Source organism: Chinchilla lanigera, unplaced genomic scaffold (assembly GCF_000276665.1).
Source record: "Chinchilla lanigera isolate Chin_1 unplaced genomic scaffold, ChiLan1.0 scaffold00023, whole genome shotgun sequence".
NCBI classification, from domain to species: Eukaryota; Metazoa; Chordata; class Mammalia; order Rodentia; family Chinchillidae; genus Chinchilla; species Chinchilla lanigera.
In genome coordinates, this window is record NW_004955424.1 from 27,208,457 (window position 1) to 27,226,890 (window position 18,434).

General features: G+C 38.4%; 1 protein-coding gene across 1 annotated transcript in view; it reads left to right on the plus strand.

Annotated features, from left to right (window-relative positions):
• The window catches only part of Efemp1 (EGF containing fibulin-like extracellular matrix protein 1), a gene marked incomplete at its 5' end in the record, with an annotated part of 58,351 nt that overhangs the window by 26,740 nt on the left and 13,177 nt on the right, over positions 1-18,434 (plus strand). The window contains 4 exon segments of the mRNA XM_005385769.2: positions 11,424-11,546; positions 15,275-15,394; positions 16,361-16,480; positions 17,913-18,029. Coding sequence (XP_005385826.1) covers positions 11,424-11,546; positions 15,275-15,394; positions 16,361-16,480; positions 17,913-18,029 — 480 coding nt within the window.

Sequence of the window (18,434 nt, forward strand, 5' to 3'; positions counted from 1 at the left end):
TTTGGAATCATTTGATATTTAAAAAACCAAAACTAACTTTACAATGTCATACTTACTTTTTTCATATGCCATAATTTTACTCTATTAAAAAGCAAAAGCTAGAACCCTACCAAACTCTCCTATGTTACAAGGCTGAATGGATGTTTCATTAAGTACAATGATGTAGCTCATTTGAGAAATTAAATATCCAGTGAATCCACTCTGTTCAAGTTAAAGTCTAAATCTGAGACTTGTCCTTAGAAAAAATGGCTAGGGCCCCTGGTCCCGCCTTTATATGCAGTTATTTCAGTAACACATTAAAATATTGCCTGTTTTTTGTCTAGCCGTGTGTGATCATTTCATTAGTAGCTTGAACGATGGTGATTACAATGTCCTTAACATACATTAAATAAATAAAAATTGCTGCTGAAATTTCTATTTTTCATATATTTTTCATAGCAAGAACTTGTTGACACAGTTATTTCTTGGAGTTAAATGTAGGTTCTAACACAAGCTGTAGCTCATGCTGTTTGTGAACTAGGCTTTATTTTTTAATTTTTAAAATTTTTATTAGCATGGTTATAGCACATAATGATTACATTCATCTTGGGGAGTTGGTACATGAACATAACACAGGTTAATTCTTTTTACTGCCCCTTGCTAACTACCAACCTTTATAATTATTAACTCCATTTCCATGAAAGGATCCTATAACCATGAAAAGCCCTTTACTATCACAAAATATTATGAAATGCAAAAGATGCTGGGTTTGTTTTGTTTTTTTGTTTGTTTGGGGTTTTTTTGTTTTTCTTCCAGTACCAGGAATTGAACTCATGACCATGTGCTTGCCAGGCAGGCACTGTGCCGCTGAGCTAAATCCCCAGCCCCTGGATTTGTTTTGTTTTGTCATGTTGCTTTTATTTGAATGTTTTCAATTTCCCCGACGAAGAAAGAAGGCCTATTTCATATCCATTCATCTAGAATATGTAAAAGAAGGGAAGGTCTCACAATAGGATAGTGTTTTTTCTAGCTAAATTTCAGTCACAATGGACCAAGACGCAACACTAAGCCAAGATATGAAGATGTTTACTTATACGCAAATTCATGTGAAAATTATATTAGAAATCATGATTTTTGTAGCTTTCTTATTCCTATCTGTGTGCAGTAGAGTATCATCCTTACCCACCACCAACTTGTAGCAGTTAGATAACATTCCTAGGACATGTAACTAAGACATAATGTTGCTTAGATTTGAACAAAGACCTGTGTGACTCGAATCCATGACCTCACACACACTTCTGTCTCATTCAGATTTCTGTCATGAGCTGTATAAGAAAAAATAATTTACTCTTCAGTTCTCAGTCTTTTTAAAAAGATCATCCCTCCCTTAAACTCTTAATTCTTGGTATCATAAGTTACACATAAACATTTATTCTTATTGAAGCAATACTGGAAAGAAAGCTAGTTTCAGCAACTACAGAAAGATGCAATCTCACATAAAATAATTTAGAACTTAAAAATATTAGCAATGAGAAATAGCCTGATTCCTCTACTTCTGAAAACCCCAGAAAAGAGGCCTGTACTGGCAGGTCTCTGACGGGGACCTCCTTACACCCATCTGGCAGCCTCACAGGCAGGCAGGCAGGCACATTAACCACATATGCGCCTACAGCCAAAGACGTTTTCCAGAAACAAATTATTACATTTAGGGAAAATAATCCTAGGCTAATTTTTAAGTTAACAATATGAATTGCTCAATTTTTCCATTTTCTTCCAAAATGAAGCTTTGGATATGGTGGGCTCTATGGATGTGCTGCAAGCAGTAACCATAAAGTATGTAAGAGATCTAAGAACAGAGAGGTTTCTCATCTGTGTTTACTCATGCCAAGAAATTCTCTTTAAGACTGGCTTAGTTTGGCATCTACCTTTAATACATCAACTGCGTAACTGGCATGGGTCCATTTGCCTTTGTACTCGACTAACACAGAAACCATGTATAGGGCATGTTTCCTGTGAGATGTTTTTCAGTTTAATTGCCATACAGACATTAAGCTACTCTAAATTCCTGACAAGGAACTTTAAAGGACAGTAGTGCATTTAAACTTTGAAGAGAACTTCTATTCATTTCACTCAGCGAGCAGAGCCCTTTAATCCTGTCCAGAAAGATGAGCCCGTTTTTAGACTCCTTTGATCCTACCAGTGAAGAAGAAGTTCGGTGAAATATGAAAATGAATAGAAGAAGAAATAGAGAGCTGTGACCCTGACCCCGAGAAAATAAGAGCATGTTCCTCAGATCTCCTGGGATCCAGCACTTTAAGTTAGAGAGGGGAGAAGAGATTAGAGCTGGAAAATGAACACTTCCTAAAACAGCACTCAGGAATTCATCAAAGTAATCATTATTTTAGATTGTTAGAACCTTAGAGAATACATACTCTGAATTTCTCACCACACTCTCGCCCATGGAAATGTAAGATAAAATACCTCAGGTTCATTTAAAAAGTCCAAAGCCTATTTTATGTGCCAGCTTTCAGAAGTCTTTAGGCTTGAAACACATGGATCAGCGGTGGTTTTATTGAACAGTTATTTTTGGTTTTTCTCTGTTAGGGTAATATTCAAGAGTTATTTGAATGCTTGTTTCACAACAATGAAAGTTTTAGCACAGAAGGAAATTAAATTTACCAGCAAATTAAAATTAAGCATGTGGGATAATTCATGAATAACTTGGAGGAAATAATAACTATAGTATGGATTTGGCACAAAAGTCAAGCCCAATATCTCTTGGTTTAATGGTAATTTATGAAAGATTGGGGCACAATCTGATGGTTGCTCGCATTTAACATTTTGATCCCTGAATAATATTTACCTTAACATGATGAAGAGTAAAGAGTCTTCCTCTCTGAAAACTCCTTAATATAGGACAAGAAATAATAAGTAAAAGACTCCTTAACTGCTTTCCTGCCCAAGGAAGAGGGATAAACTAAGCAGCCACTTAAGATATTGCCTTGCTACATTGTATCAAGAAAGTTTTTCAGATGTTAGATCAGTTAACTTTACAATTAAACAAAATTATGTGTGTGCATCAGGTTTCAGATGAGAGAAAATACAGTACAGATATTCAACTTTGCTCAATCCTCACAACTTTCTATATTAGGGAAGATGCAGCATTTATTTTTCAATTTCTTAATTACCAACATTATCAAGCTTAGAAAAAAGCTAATTGTGTGCTACAGCACTCACTATCCAGATTTAATAACCACCAACTCCACTGCATTTTTCCAACTTTTGTTTGTTTTTGGTTTTTGTTGGTACCCAGAATCGAACTCAGGACCTTGCGCTTGCCGGGGAGGTGCCATGCCTCTGAGCTATATCCCCAAGCCCTCCACTGCATTTTATGCAGCACCTTAGCACCATTTTAAGATACAAATGATTAGCCAAATCCCTGACCCACTGCTGAGATCCAGCTACACCAGCTACCTATTTTCAGTGACAGGAAGCTCATTAATTCCTAAGACATTAAAATGTCTAATGACCACCTTTTTTTCTTAGATAAACTGAAATCTACCTTCTTTGAATTTCTGTCCATTTACTTTGGTTCTTCCTTCTGAAAACACGTAGTCAAGATCTTTTCCTTGTTCTGTAAGCAGCCCTGTAAAACCCTAAAGTTAATGCTCATAGTTGACTGTGACTCTTGTAGAACAAACACAAGACCAAGATGAGGGTGACACAAGGAGAGAGAGGGGGGCTGCTGGCTTTCTTCCACACTGACATTTGTTCCCACAAATTTTGATATGCAGTATTTTCACGTTCATTCAGTTTATACTATTCTCCAAGCTCAATTTTGTCATCTTCTTTAAACCATGAGTTGCTTTGAAGTACCCACCTTCTTTTCCAAAACAAGGAGGTTTTTTCCTAGTTTCATGGTGTTGTCACTACTCTTGCTGTTTCTATCTTATTTGTGTAATCTGTACATTACAATTCCCTGAAACTTGTTTACACTTGCTTTAAGGCCACACATGGCAAATTGTTAATGTTCTCTCAATGCTTAAAAAGTTTATGTATTCTGTCCAATGTTTTTGGAATTAATTCAAAGTTTTTAATCAGGTTATTCACATTTTCTCTGCATTTCTGAAAATGTATGCTTAGGCTTTCAGTTTCTGGGAGATATATGTTAAAATCTTACTTTAATTGTGTCTGTTTTCCTTTTAGTTATGTCCACTTTAGCTTCATTTATACTGAGACTATATGATTAAATACATTTAATTTACAATTTCTATAGCAAACTTTCTTTTGGTTAGTGTTTACATGGTGAATTTTCCATTTTTTCTTTTAATCTCTGTGTTGAATTTAAATTATGTATCTTGAAACAAAATACTTGAGGGTTTTTTTTTAATCAGTCTGACAATTTGGGGGCTTTTTAGTGAGAGCATTTAGCCCATTTATATTGAGCATAATTACCAATATGTTTAGGTGTAAAACTGTTATTTCCACTCCTCTCTGCCTTCTGTTTCACCCATATTTTAGCTTCCTTTTTTCTTGCCTTTTTTGTAAGTTGATAGATTGTTCTGTATAATTCTATTTTTCCCTGTATTACTACTTTGTAGTTTTATATTATTTTGTTATTCCTATATTCTTTTATTATTCCTAGGAACTGCTTGTACAAGCATCCGTGGATTATCAGAATGTAAAATAAATTAGAACTTTTAACCCTTCCTAAATAGTACAAGGACTTTAAAAAATATGTAAATTCCATTTACCTTGCTGACAATCCGTATGCTATTATCTCATGTATTTTGAGTCAAGATATTTTTAAAACCTCCAGACCTTACTATTATTGTTTTATATGGTTCGTATTCACTTAGGTTTACCCACATATTTATCCTTTTCATTGCTCTTTATTGTGCTGGAATTTTGAATCAAAAAGAAAAAGAACAACAATTTAATGCAAGTTTGGTGAGTCCATTGGCTCCCACCCTTCATCTAAAAAACATGTAGGGAACATTGTGCAGAAATATCCTAAGATGTGAAGAAATGGGCAGAAAAGTACACACAAAAAGTTAACATGCTCCAGAGGCAAAAAGTACAAATATAAACTTTATTGAAGAAGTTTTAGGCAATTATTGAGTTGGAGAAGTATTGCCAAGTTACACTCACCAAATTTAGTTGTATGCCTCAATTTAGTGGGCACAAAAGCTGCTTATTGTTGAATGAACAAGTATAATGTAATTGGTTTCATATAATTAGGAGGTCACCAAGCCATGCTGGTTATAATTGGCGTTGCTATAGCCAGGGGCTTTGGTGACCCCAAGTGATGATTTGCCTGAAGGAGTGAGCCAAGAATGTGTGTTCTTTGGGCTAGGGAGACTGACTAATCTGGCCGTAAGGCCTCAGGGAGGGAGGCCAAGAATCAAATCACAGTGCTCATACAGGGCCTGGTAGACTCCGTCAAATTTAGTCAGCCTTCACTGAGTTCAAATCACAGGTTTGATTTGGGGCCAGAGAGGTAGGGCACAGGGGAGGGCAGTAAGGTGAAGCTGACATCGGGAAAACAGTTGCAGTGTCAGCACACGGGCACCCCACTATACGGGGGTCATAATTCCTCTACAGGCCATGCACTCTGGAGGAGATCTCCAGGCTTTGCAGAATGAACCTAAGCCTTCTCACAGAGGACCTTTATTTCCTGTTTACTGAGTCACCCCTAAGCAAACGTGGATGGTACTCCTTGTTTCAGAATACAGTATTACTCACAAAGTTGGAAATTGATCATTGGTTTTAGCATCTCAAATTCCAGGCTATATTTTCTCAAACAAAACTCAAACAATTTTAATGAATAATTAAGTTTAAGAAGAAAAAGAAGAGTTTAGCTGGGCCTAACATATTTACAGAAATGCCAGAAGATACCCATTGACACTAAGCAGCCGTTTATCCGCTCTGCCCTTAAGGTTCTGAAAGGAGCAGGCTTCTCTTCGCGTGTGAGAAACAGCTGAAGCCTGAGCACTGAAGCATTCGTTTTCTTGCTTGTTCTCCTGTTTCAGCATATTCCTGACTGGTTCACTGGGCTGCTGTGCAGCACAGACGAGTCACAGATTGACCGTTCACATGCACCGGTGGTTTTCTTCCCATATTCATCACAGTGTGTCTAACCCTGTACAGTCATCTTGCAAATGAAAACTGCTACCCACAGAGGACACCAGGTGGGCAAAGGCCCGTTATCCATGCAAACCTATTACCGTTTCTGAAAAAGCAACTCCAGTACATGAAGCTTGATTTTTCCATATGTGAATACCATATTTCAAGGTTTTGATAAAGATTTCCAGGACATTTGATTTATCACTCTAAATTTAACAAAGAAAATGAATATCGAGGAGGCTAATACTTGTTGATTTTGGTGATATTTGTGTTTATGATTTAAAACACACTAAATTATTAATAATATGTTTTGCCAGAACTGATAAGGATCTAGAACTGTGAATCTAACGCTGGCCATCGATAAAGACAGTTCTCTGCTGTTACTTAATATCAGTATTTATTTTCTCTACTAGAACTGCTTAGCCTGGATGAATTCTAGCTGATAATTTCAGAAGGGTGAAAAGCTAACTAGAACTGGGCATTTGGCCCAGATAAATTTGATTCCAGTACTATGAAGGAAGCAGCAAGGGAACTAGAAGTCTTTGACAAAAATTGTTGATAATTGGCTAAGGACTAGGGAGGCAAACAAAACTTGAAGAGCTATGAATGTTATTCTAAGTAAAAGACACAGGGGAGAAGTCTAGGTGCTGCAATGTTAGCAACTTTTTCTTTAGTGCTAAGAAAAAAATTTTAAATATATTTGACTATGGCCAAACATCTGCTATCCAGAATTTTTAGGATATACGTCTTTCTGAAGACCTGAATTACAGAAGCAAAAGGGAAACCTTGGGTTTGAGTTTATGCTTTGCATAATTTTAAGCAAGTCACCACACAGAATTGGCGTTTCAGTAACATTCACCTCCGTCATCTGTTAATGGTGGATGATGTGATCACAACTCCACAGGGCTGTTACCAGGATTAAATCACAGACTTTGTAAATCTCACTGCTTAATCAAATAATAGGTTTTTTCATATTTCTAAGCATGTATCTATACTAATTAGTTTTCAAATTTTAAAAATCTGTATTTGATGCTATGTAAGTATTATACACGTTCTTTTTTTTAATAAGATTTCAGACAACATAATTTAATGATCACTCAGGTTATAATTATCAATAGCCATTATTAGATTAATCAGGAGTAAAACAATGAATGCCCTTAGATCTTATTAAGATAGTTCCTAGCTCTTCCAAATAACCATAAAAAAATTACCATTGCAACCATGGCTCTAGATCTCAAGGCAATGGCAGAATCAAAATGATTTCAGTCCCTCCTGTTTCAGTATGTTCCTTCCACAGTGTACAGTGGATTATGGAAAAGTAGTTCTGAATTATTTCTTAAGCCTAAAGCAGCACAAATTAGAAAAGCCTAAATGGTACTCAACAGCGTTCAAAGTGCAGATAATTTTTGCTCACATAAACACACCGAAGTGACTGTGTTGTGGTAAGTTATCAAATTATGGAAAGAACATTGCAGAGATTAAAATGTTGCATAAGACAGAGAAAGCAGCATGAGTCAGGGGTTTGGGAAATATGAGTCAGACTGAAGGGAAGGAGCCAAACAGAGAGAATAAAGGCTTAAGCAGGGACTTAATGGATACCACCATCGTGTGGACGTCGTCACCTCTGTTAGCTTTGAGAGAAAATCAAATACATGGGTCCATCAACTGAGGATCAGTGTGATGAAGAGGCTAGAAGTGAGAACTGAACAAAGATTATGCTAGATTATTTAAAGCAACTAAGGGTGCCAAAGTCAGCAAGAAAGGAGCCTATAATAGTATAAATCACTAGGAGGGAGACAATGGGCACATTTTTAAAAAATGAAGGAATCACCAAATATTGCCATTAGCTATTCTTAATATATTAGAATGATGAAATGTGCAGTGGTATTTTAAGAAGCACATTCTATTATTTTGTTCTTCTGTAATGTTAACATCAGGCTATGACTTCATAGTACAGAGCTACTTGCTGTGGTATTCAAATCCAAACTCTCTAAACCCACCCTTAAAGCTTCAAATTTTGCTCATGACTTAAGCAAGCATTTTATGAGCCTTTTCTGCTAGACGGTGCAGCAGGCTCCTCACACACAACCCTCTCGCTGTGCTGACTGCAGCTGTCTGCTGTTGTCATGCAAAGTAGCTGGGTCTGACTGATGTTTTCCAGTGTGACCTGCCTTCTTAGAAACAGCCTTTGTTCCCTGCCAGTCCATGGATCTCACGTTCTTCAAAATGCAACTCAGAGTCCACCTCCTCTGGTGAAGTTTCTGTTGCCCTTCACCTCTCATCAGGCTGCTTCACCCTTCATAGACTCCACCCTTGCATACTCAGTTCCTTTACAACATTCTCACTTACTGACATGTTCATAATTTTGCTGTTTCTCAGATCTTGCCTACTACCCTGCCTTGCAAATCTTAGCTCCATTGAGATAAAACACTGATCCTGTTTTCCTAAACTCTACGTAGCAGTTCTCAGCAAACAATAATGACACATTCATCCATTTATTGAACAAAAGCTTACTGAAAACCCACTATGTGTCATGCACTGTGAGAGGCACCAGAATATAGAAAAAAGTGAGACACAGATTTTACCCTCAAAGAGCTGGGGTGTAGGATTCAGGGCATATGTTAATAGACTGCCTATAAAAACCAAGGAGCTTAACTGTCAATGACAAATTATAGATAATTAAAAAAAAAAAGTTGTTCCCCAGCATATTTGTGTCTCAAGAAAACCATGGCTAACCTGTATAGTTTCCCTGATAAATAAAGCACTGCTCTGGCCTATGCAGACAACTTCACTGACAAATTCAGGAAGCCAGTGTTGCTTGCAAACCATGGAGATACCTGCAGTAGTCAGTGTTTCGGCTTTTCTGTTAGTAATGTTTGTGTTGTCTTGAACTTTCTGATATTTAAGACAAATGGAAATGTTCAAAAGTAGAAAATGCAAACATAAGAGTTTAACAATGTGTAATGAACTCGATATGACTTTATATAGATGTGGAAGCAAGCAATAAAAGGATCTCCAAGTATAATTTTCAAAATAAAATTATGCTACTTAAATAAACTAATAAATAGACATTATAATTGAAGACAGATCAAAGTTCAGTCTATCAGTAGCCTTCAGCATAGACAGCCTGCTAAGAGAGAGAAGAATAGAAGTATTCTAACCTGTAGTAAGCAAAGCCATAGATAATAGTTATTAGCTGCTTCCTGGTCATACAGGTTACTTTTCGGACCATTATGTAAATTCAAGTAAGTAGACAGTGTAATTACCAGTCAATGCCAGCTGATACTCATCCTGTTGTAGCTTTGTGTGGCTTTTGATAGAGAAAAGAAAAGAATATAGTACCAGTGAAGTTAATCATATTTTGGTTTTTTGTTTGTTTTTATTAGTTACCTTAACCAAGTATTTTTATTATGTGATCCTTATCAGAAGCTAAATATACTTGATTTTTTTTTTTTAAATATACCTGATTCTTAAGGATTAGCTCAGGTTTGTATGTTTAAAACCTATTGAATAATACATTGATTCCACTGGACATGTTTGCCTATTTATCAAAGAGATTTAGAAAATGAACAATGAGGAAATAGGAAGGAAACTGTAGGACATCAGGAATGTAATGAGTTGGAGGCAGTTTGCAAAGACAGTCTCAGAAAGAAAACCTTCAATCACTTGTGAGGCCTCTCTTAGAGAATTCAGCAGCCTGTGCATGTCCTTGATCTTCTGCCAGCATATTCTGCTTGCTACATCTGACTGTAGCATTGCCCTATCTCCCAGGGCTATTATCACTGCAAATGCTGGCAAATGTTCTTCACATAAAACAATAGGAATTCTGCTGTCATTTCTGCATTAGCGAGTCATAAAGCTCTGAAGAAACCCCAGTAGAAAGGTTTCCATCAAGTGCAGGTACAAAAAGGAACAGATAACTTTACAGCAAGATTGTTGCACTATTGCATCGTACCTAAAAAGAATAGTTTATAATCACTCACAAGTGACAATAACAGAAATAGTACTAATGAATTTCAAAACAAAACACAAAATAAACCAAAAACACTTAGCTAAACTTTAGAACCAGGTTCCAAGAAATACGTAAGTAGATGCTGTAGTGAGTTATTATCTGATGGACAGTCACACAGCACCAAAACACTGTCCTCTCCACTCCCTCCTTCTCGTGGAGAGAGTCTCTCTTACCATTTTCACACCCAGCTAAGTGAAGTTCTTGTCCGAGGGCAACCTTCTTACAGCATGAACTTCCTTTGACATTGCATAATGTAAATGCAATGCTTCTCCATGAAAATACAGAAAAGTGAAAGGCAAAATAACACCAAGAGCTACTCTCTGGATTTCTTAAAGATCAGGCAGGAACTGGGTAACTTCTAATTGCCAATGGCTCTGTTTTCTTTTTTAATTGATTCTTGTCCCGCTATTTCTTCCAAGCCACTGCCCTGGGTTTACTCTAGTGATGGTATGAGGCCCCTACGTCTGTCTTGGTTCTCATGGAAAACTTGTCATAAAATAATTACACATTTTATGATATTTTTAATAAAGGTTAGATTCTTCAGTTGTTGGAGAATGCCAAAATAGTGTAATGCTTGTATTTGTTCTATTTAATTTAATGATATGAGAGATTTTTGATGAACACTGATGTAGATAAGGCAAACCAGCCTACCTCTCCTAAAGGAATATGATCAAGTTGAATCCTTTGCATTTTGGAATTTGCAAAGAAAGATTTATACATACGTATTATCCTCTCATTTGCAAAAAAAGCAACATGAAATGTGTGATATTAAAATTTGATTATACTCAGTTACTGGACAGATTTTTAAAATTTGTCCATAAAAATGATCTCAAATTCAATACACTGGGTGAGAGAAAAGCACATTTCATACACCTATTTAAATTTTAAAACTCATGAAACATTACTATATCCCACTAGATGCAGCTGTCTAATCTCTGTGTAATAGAAATATAAAACGATCTCGGGGAAGAAGCCGTACATACCCGGGGAGTGGGGTGTGCTGCATGAGAGGCTGTGGATGCGGTGAGGCAGCAGCTGTGTCTGCAGTGTTTTATTTCCTAACCAAATGAAGCAAGCGGAGACAAGCGTGGCATCTGATCATCTGAATGCTAAGCACTATTATCAATGAAATTACTTTTTGATCACATGAAGTGACTTATAATTCGAAATATTTCCTCTATAACAATATTGTAATGCTTTAAAAATAAAGTTAAAATTCAGCTTAAGAAAAGTATATTGGCAAAGTGTAGGAAACACTGACATCTTTAGTCAACTAAAGTTCTCTCTGTGCTGTGTGCTTGGACAGACATCGACGAGTGCGCTGCAGGGACACACAACTGCAGAGCGGACCAAGTGTGCCTCAATCTGCGGGGCTCCTTCGCGTGTCAGTGCCTTCCAGGGTACCAGAAGCGGGGGGAGCAGTGTGTAGGTAAGTGCCGTGGTGCGGTGAGCTAAGTCCTGTCTGCAGCATCTCCAGTCTTTCGAACAAAGCACTCACGGTAGTTGGAGAATGACAGCTAACAACTGCTTCTTCTTCCACGGACTGTCAACCTATTTTCCCACAAAAAAGAACTAAGCTTAAAGGTTGAGTCTGTCCTAAAAATCACAGTGTTGTAGACTAACGAAAGCAGAAATCTGGAGTGTAAGTGGAACCATGAAAGTAGCCAAGGAAATAATTTTAGCATAAAGGGCGTGGCACTAATCACTGGTGCCAGGGGCTTTACTCACTGTCACATAGCATCGCACAACACGTGAGGCAAAGGTGAGCTTCAAATACCAGCTCTACCCGAGTCACTCGAGTCCTGGGGCAAGTTACATAAACCCTGTCTCCCCTTGTTCACCCGTCCTGTGGAGACATTTGCCCACCTGAACAGCTCGCACAGAGGAGCGCCTAGAACAGGTTTGGCCCTGAGCCACACACCTGGGTGCTATTACCACGCCATGAGTTGGCAGAGTCTGAAGGCTTTTATGTTACAAGCCTGTGCTGGGCACTAGAAGTGCAAAGCGCAGCACGTTACCTGCCTCTCTCAAGGGTCTGAAAGTGTCAGCTCCCTGAGGGCAGCTCATGTCACTGTGCTTGGGCTCTAGTCCCTGCGAGTGCCCACCGTGTGGTGGCGGGGGTACGCGTGCATCATGAGTGAGTGGGGGGATGCAGTGGCAAGTCATGAGGTGGAACAAGACCCAGGGCTGTCATGAGACCCTGCAGGGGACACGGAACTGACTCCCTCTGTTCATTTATTCAGGTACCACACCTAACCACAGACCAGGAAGAGGCTGCGTTTTCTCTTAGGATCAGTAGGGACGGACAGGGGGCCAGCCCCCTAGCATCAGCTTTCACCAGAAAATGTGAGCTGTTAGCAGTAGGATGTCAACATCGAGTTCTTTGTGGGCCCTGATCCAGTTCTGCCTGCGTGGGGCTGTGCCTTGATGTTGAGGTTGGGTCCCAGCCTGAGAGAAAGACCCAGGGTCGTAGTGACTGGAGCCATGATTTAGAAGAGTGTGTAGAAAACTGAATAGATCCCAAGTTTTGCCCATTGTATAGTCAGAAAAGTAAACATTGGTGGGGGGAGCCAAAAAGTACAGAAAAACAACTCATCCTGCTGTGGAGTAAACCAAAGAGAAGAGAACACATGATCACAACCTTTTAGGAGAAAGTAGGAAGAGACCTTCTTAAACTCACATCCAGTCACATGTCTGCCCTGGTATTCCCCACAGAATCAAGTCCACGTGCCTCAACACAGCATAAAATATCGTCCTCATTCTGATCTTTCTCCGGTTATTTCATCAGCACTTCTCTCCCCAAGTAGAAATTATATCCGGCTCTGTCCACTAGTTATACACACACAGTGTCACACTTCAGGGCCTCCATGCATGCTCTTTCCAGCAAAGAGCATGCCCTCCTAGGAAACTCCGGGAGACCGTCCATGACCTACTCAAATACTATTACTCCTCCCTTACCAAATTATGATGAAGTCTCTTTTTTGTAAATTTCCAATCTGTTATAGACCAGTATCTCTGTAAAGTATAACAAAAATATGTGGTGATATCAAACTGCTATTTCTCAACATGTGTGCTTCTGTGTTTGTTTGTTGTAGATCAGTCCAAACAGCCCACAGTCGGAAGGCCACACACTGAGCAGTGCTGTGCTCCCTCTGCCCCTCGAAGCCCCTCCTGTTTTCTGTCTTATTCCATGGAATAAGGTTTTTCCTGCCTATCTTCCATACTAGGCAGATGCGGGTGGATATATGTACATTTATTATCACAGCAGCAGTGCCAGAAACAGTGCTAGCAAACAATGGTTTGGTGAAAGTTTATTTTATGCAAATGAGACTGCATGAGATACCTGTCTACCTATATCATTTATTCATCCAATATTTATTGAAGGCTGACTGTGTGCCACGCGCTGTTCTAGGTGTTGGACTATAGTAGTGAACGAATAGATTATACATATTTGTAGCTCTCATAGAGTTATGAGAAAGTACAATTTATACAGTTTGGCTGTCAATACGGGCACCTAGCTATAATATGCAGGACTAGGAAGTACTATGCTAAAATTATTCTTTTTTTTTTTTTTTTGGTACTGGGAATCGAATTCATGACCTCAGGCTTGCCAGGCAAGTGCTTATGCGCCTGAGCTATATCCCCAGCCCGCTAAAATTACTCTTAATTAGAATTATTTCCATTCATTCAAATAATTCTTATTGAGCACCCACTATGCCAGCCCTTGTTTCAACCTCTGAGCCTTCAGCAGTGATCAAACAAGAATCTCTCAGCTTCTACCTCAAGGGGAGAAGATAGGTCTTATTTACTATGTATTATAGTGAGGGAGACAAGACAAGAAATAAATGTAATAAATGCATAGCACAATGTCAAGGGCTACCAGGAAACCTAAAGCAGAATAAGGAAAAAGATAGAGCAAAATAAATTATGTGGTAGAGATGTTCTTCCCAAGGAGGACTAGACACCTGAACAAAGGGCCAAAGCCAAGTTCATACGTTTATTTATTTATTTCAATTGTGAATTACATAAAAAAAATCTTCTGCCTTATTAATAAGCCCCCATGTATTTTTACTTGCTATGTTCTAGGAATTTAGCCTACATTATGTCGTATAATCCTTCTAACACTTCTCTGGTATTGTTGCACTATTACTTCTAGAAGAAGAAATGGAAGTTTCAGCATTTAAGGCCAAGCTAGTAATTGCCAGAAGAAAGAGTCAAACTCAGGTGACCCTGAGACCTTGCAGGCACACTCCCTCTCACTGGAAGAACCACACAGCCCAGCATAATCTAATTTTTTTTGTTTTACCTGAAGGCAGTATCACCATATAGTGTTACATTGTAGATGTGCACTTATTTTAAATTACATGTTCCATGTTAGAATTGTCACAAAGTGTACAGTCATGAATTAATGACATTCTATTATGCTTATAAGATGTTAGAACTACTCTACAAGTTCTTGGTTGAGCATTTTATGGTCGGAAATATTTATCTAAGAAAGACACACAGGCTGGAACACTTACTTCATCAGTGTTAGAAGGCCACTATCAAGAGGTCAGTTGTTTAGCGTCCTTTCCTTCCACAGCGTTCTGTCCTTTGACTTCCTAAGATACACATGGCAAGCCTGCCTGCACATCTTGCAAAACGCTGAGATACTGAATGCTTCAAGGCCTTTGAGTCCCCAGCTGAACACAGCCCACAACTTCATTCTCATAGATTGTACCTCATCACTCCATTCTTTGCTCCATTCTTTGTTGTTTTCTACTTGTGTTATTTTTAAATAAGCATTGATCGCCCCAAACTGATATTCTCATTTGTATGGGAAACAGTCTTTCTTTTCTCTCCTTATGTCTCAGCCCACCCACGTGGGCTTATTTACCACTGAATGTGCTTTGCAGTCAATCTTTGTTCTTAACCTCTTAACCGAATGCTGGCCATAGTACATTTCAAACACATATATTCTACTCTTAACAAGAACATGCAAGAGAGAGAGAGAGAGAGAGAGAGGTGCAGAGACATAGAAATAGAGACAGAGGAATGGATGAAAGCATGAATTATTTTTCAAATGATGTCTTCCCTAGATAAGTTTTCTAGATAACCTCTACTGAGAACTTGGTGAGTCAATAATACGGTTCTGTGTTTGTGTGCCTGATCCCCTAGACATAGATGAATGTGCTGTGCCTCCATATTGCCACCAAAGATGTGTGAACACACCAGGCTCATTTTATTGCCAGTGCAGCCCGGGGTTTCAGTTGGCAGCAAACAACTACACCTGCGTAGGTAAGCTTTTGGGAACTGCCATCCTGAGTGGTTTCTTTCTTCAAGGAAAGGTACCTGTATGTCAGTGTGTTCTAGTTTTCTGTGCTCCTGAGAGAATTAGTTTTCATCAGCTTCCCTTAAGCAATCATAAAGCTGAAAAGACAGTAACTAATCATTTTCTTAAAACACATCAAGATGTGAATGGAAAACATTTTATACCTTGGTTTCACTTCTCTGTGGGTATATAAAATTTTTTTAGACTAAAGATCAATTGATATACACACACCAATTAGTCAACAGTGTATGATATAAATGCTGAAGGTGCCAAGGGGGTTACTGGGAGTTCAAGTATATAAACTTTCCACTGAAAGCGCATCTGATTTTTACGTGCTGCTTCTCCCCTTTCAGAATGCAGTGTCACGGCACACAATTATAAGATTGGCATGAGATGGAAAGAATCTAGTGCAGGAAAAATGCCTTTTCACAATATTTTCAGTGCCTTAGAGCATTGCAAAACTCTGTATGGGTCTCAAAGGCTTATGTTATAATTGTAATGGAATTTAGCAAAAACCATTTAAAAAGTAATAAGTAGCACATATAAATCTTCACCACAGCATGCTGAGAGATCATATCAGTGTGAGTGTCATGTAACAATTATTTACAGACTTGGCATTTTGAAGCTGAAAAACAAAAGAAAATAGATGCTGGAATATATATTTATTAGAAGCATTAAATTCTTTTGGGAAGATTTATCAAACATCACCCTAACTGTCATTCCTTAAAAATATTCTGGTATTTTTAAAAGAAATGTATGACAGACCTTTGAGATTGTTTGAACAAATATGAAACTGAATGGGTGTTCTCCAGTGAGCTTCTGCAGGGCAAAGAATTCAACGAGGGAATTACTTATCATCAAATGATACAGGCCAAGGATATGTTTAGATATGTTATTTATACATATTAATATATATAAAACCTTTCTTTCAGATATTAATGAGTGTGATGCCAGCAACCAGTGCGCTCAGCAGTGCTACAACATCCTCGGCTCATTCATCTGCCAGTGTAACCAAGGCTATGAACTAAGCAGCGACAGGCTCAACTGCGAAGGTAAAATATCTTCCAGATATTGTGCAATAAGATTCTGTCCTTGTAACCGGTGTTACTTTGTCTGCTTATGTACTTCTTGGTGAAAACAGATTTTTAACTCACTGAAATTCTGATCTACAATCTAATTAATGTAGTTATAACCTTGACTTTTTAGTATGTCACCGAAAGAAAAGAGAAAAGGCAAAGTAACTGAAATATTTGATCCAAGTGGAGTCTCATCTTTACAAATCGTGCTCTAGTGTCTTGCTTCTTCAATTGTGAGCTGATGACCAGTGGTATTAGCAGTTCCTGGGAGACTCTATAAGATCCAGAATTTCATACCTCTACCAAGACTTCCTGAGTCAGAACCTACTGTTTAACAAGAATGCTGTGTTATTGATGTGCACATTTATGTTTGAGGAGAGCTGAGGGCATTATCAAAAATATTACAGTGAAAACGAAGAGCCAGGCATGGTGGCACATAACTGTAATTGCAGCACTCAGGAGGCTAAGGAAGGAGAATAGCTAAAAGATCGGGGTCAGCCTGGGCTACATAGTAAGTTCAAGTCACTACATAGTGAGACCCTGCCTCAATAAAGCAAGAGGGAGAGGGAGACAGAGAGAGAGAGAGATCTGGTCCCTATCTCTGTTACTGCTCTGTGTGACTTGGGTACATTCCTTAAGCAGCCTGGGTTTCATATTCCATATTAATAAAAAGAGGCCCATTCACCTAGCTGGGTAAACATTAGAGCTGATTTCAGGAATTCATTCCACTGGGTAAGTCAAGGCATAAGACATCATGAAGGGAACACCATCAACACTTGATATCCCTGACTTCCTCATGATCCCTCTAGGTCTGCTTGGAGCACAAAGTTCATACCCGACCTAAAAGACCTCATATCATACCAGTGTACTCAAAACTGGGAGAGGGTGGCCTGAGACAGCTGCCTGTGCTATTCTGGAGCAAACTCTAGGAACATACTGATTCAGAAATACAAACGTACCTATTCTGGTCCCCTGAAGACCAGATCCTGCCAAGATATCACTTCTGGAAACATCTGGAGTTCATATTCATGAACTCAGCCATGGGGTCATGCAATTTCTGTGAAGACAAGAGTGAATCTGCATTCTGAGTGGGTGTTCAAAGCCTAACGTGAAGAGTGTCAACCACAGCCCAGTTTGTTCAGCCTGCTCAACTAGTGTAGGTAGGTTCACGCTTAGCCAAACCGTCAGCATTGACTCAGTAAAACTGTTGGTAAGAAAACTCCTTGTGCTCTGAAGCCAGAGAGGGAAATACATTATACTCTAAGGATGGGCCCTTGAGTTTCTGATAATCATGTATTTCTGTTGTAGAACTTACAGTATTTTTACTCTCAATACCTCATCTAGACACTACCAAAGCAGTGACATAACCTTTTGAACTTTGTGTCCATGCTGTTCTGTGATTCAACAGACATTGATGAATGCAGAACCTCAAACTACCTGTGTCAGTACCAATGTGTCAATGAACCTGGGAAGTTCTCGTGTATGTGCCCACAGGGATACCAAGAAGTGAGAAGAACGTGTCAAGGTAAGCATATCGTCTTCACAGCTGCAAAGTGTTCAGTTTTAACCAGGAAAAAAAAATGGAGGATGTTATAGGAGGATGTTCTCTACTATAAAAATTCATTTTCCCACATTAAATATACAATTTGAGCTCTTTTTTTAAATGTTTTTTTTATTTTAAAGAGTAAAAGAAGGATTACATAGTAATGGGGGGGTTTACTGAATTACAGACAAAGTGGTAGGACATTATCAATGGTTGTTATTTTACCTATTGGTATCTTCAGGATAATTTCTCAGGAAAACAGATAGACAAATAATAGTGAGTTACAGACAAAAATGGTAGGAAATTATCAATGGTTGTTGTACTGTACTTTGGTTTCTTCAAAGTGGTTTCTAGGGAAAACAAACAGAGCTATACATGAGTGATCAA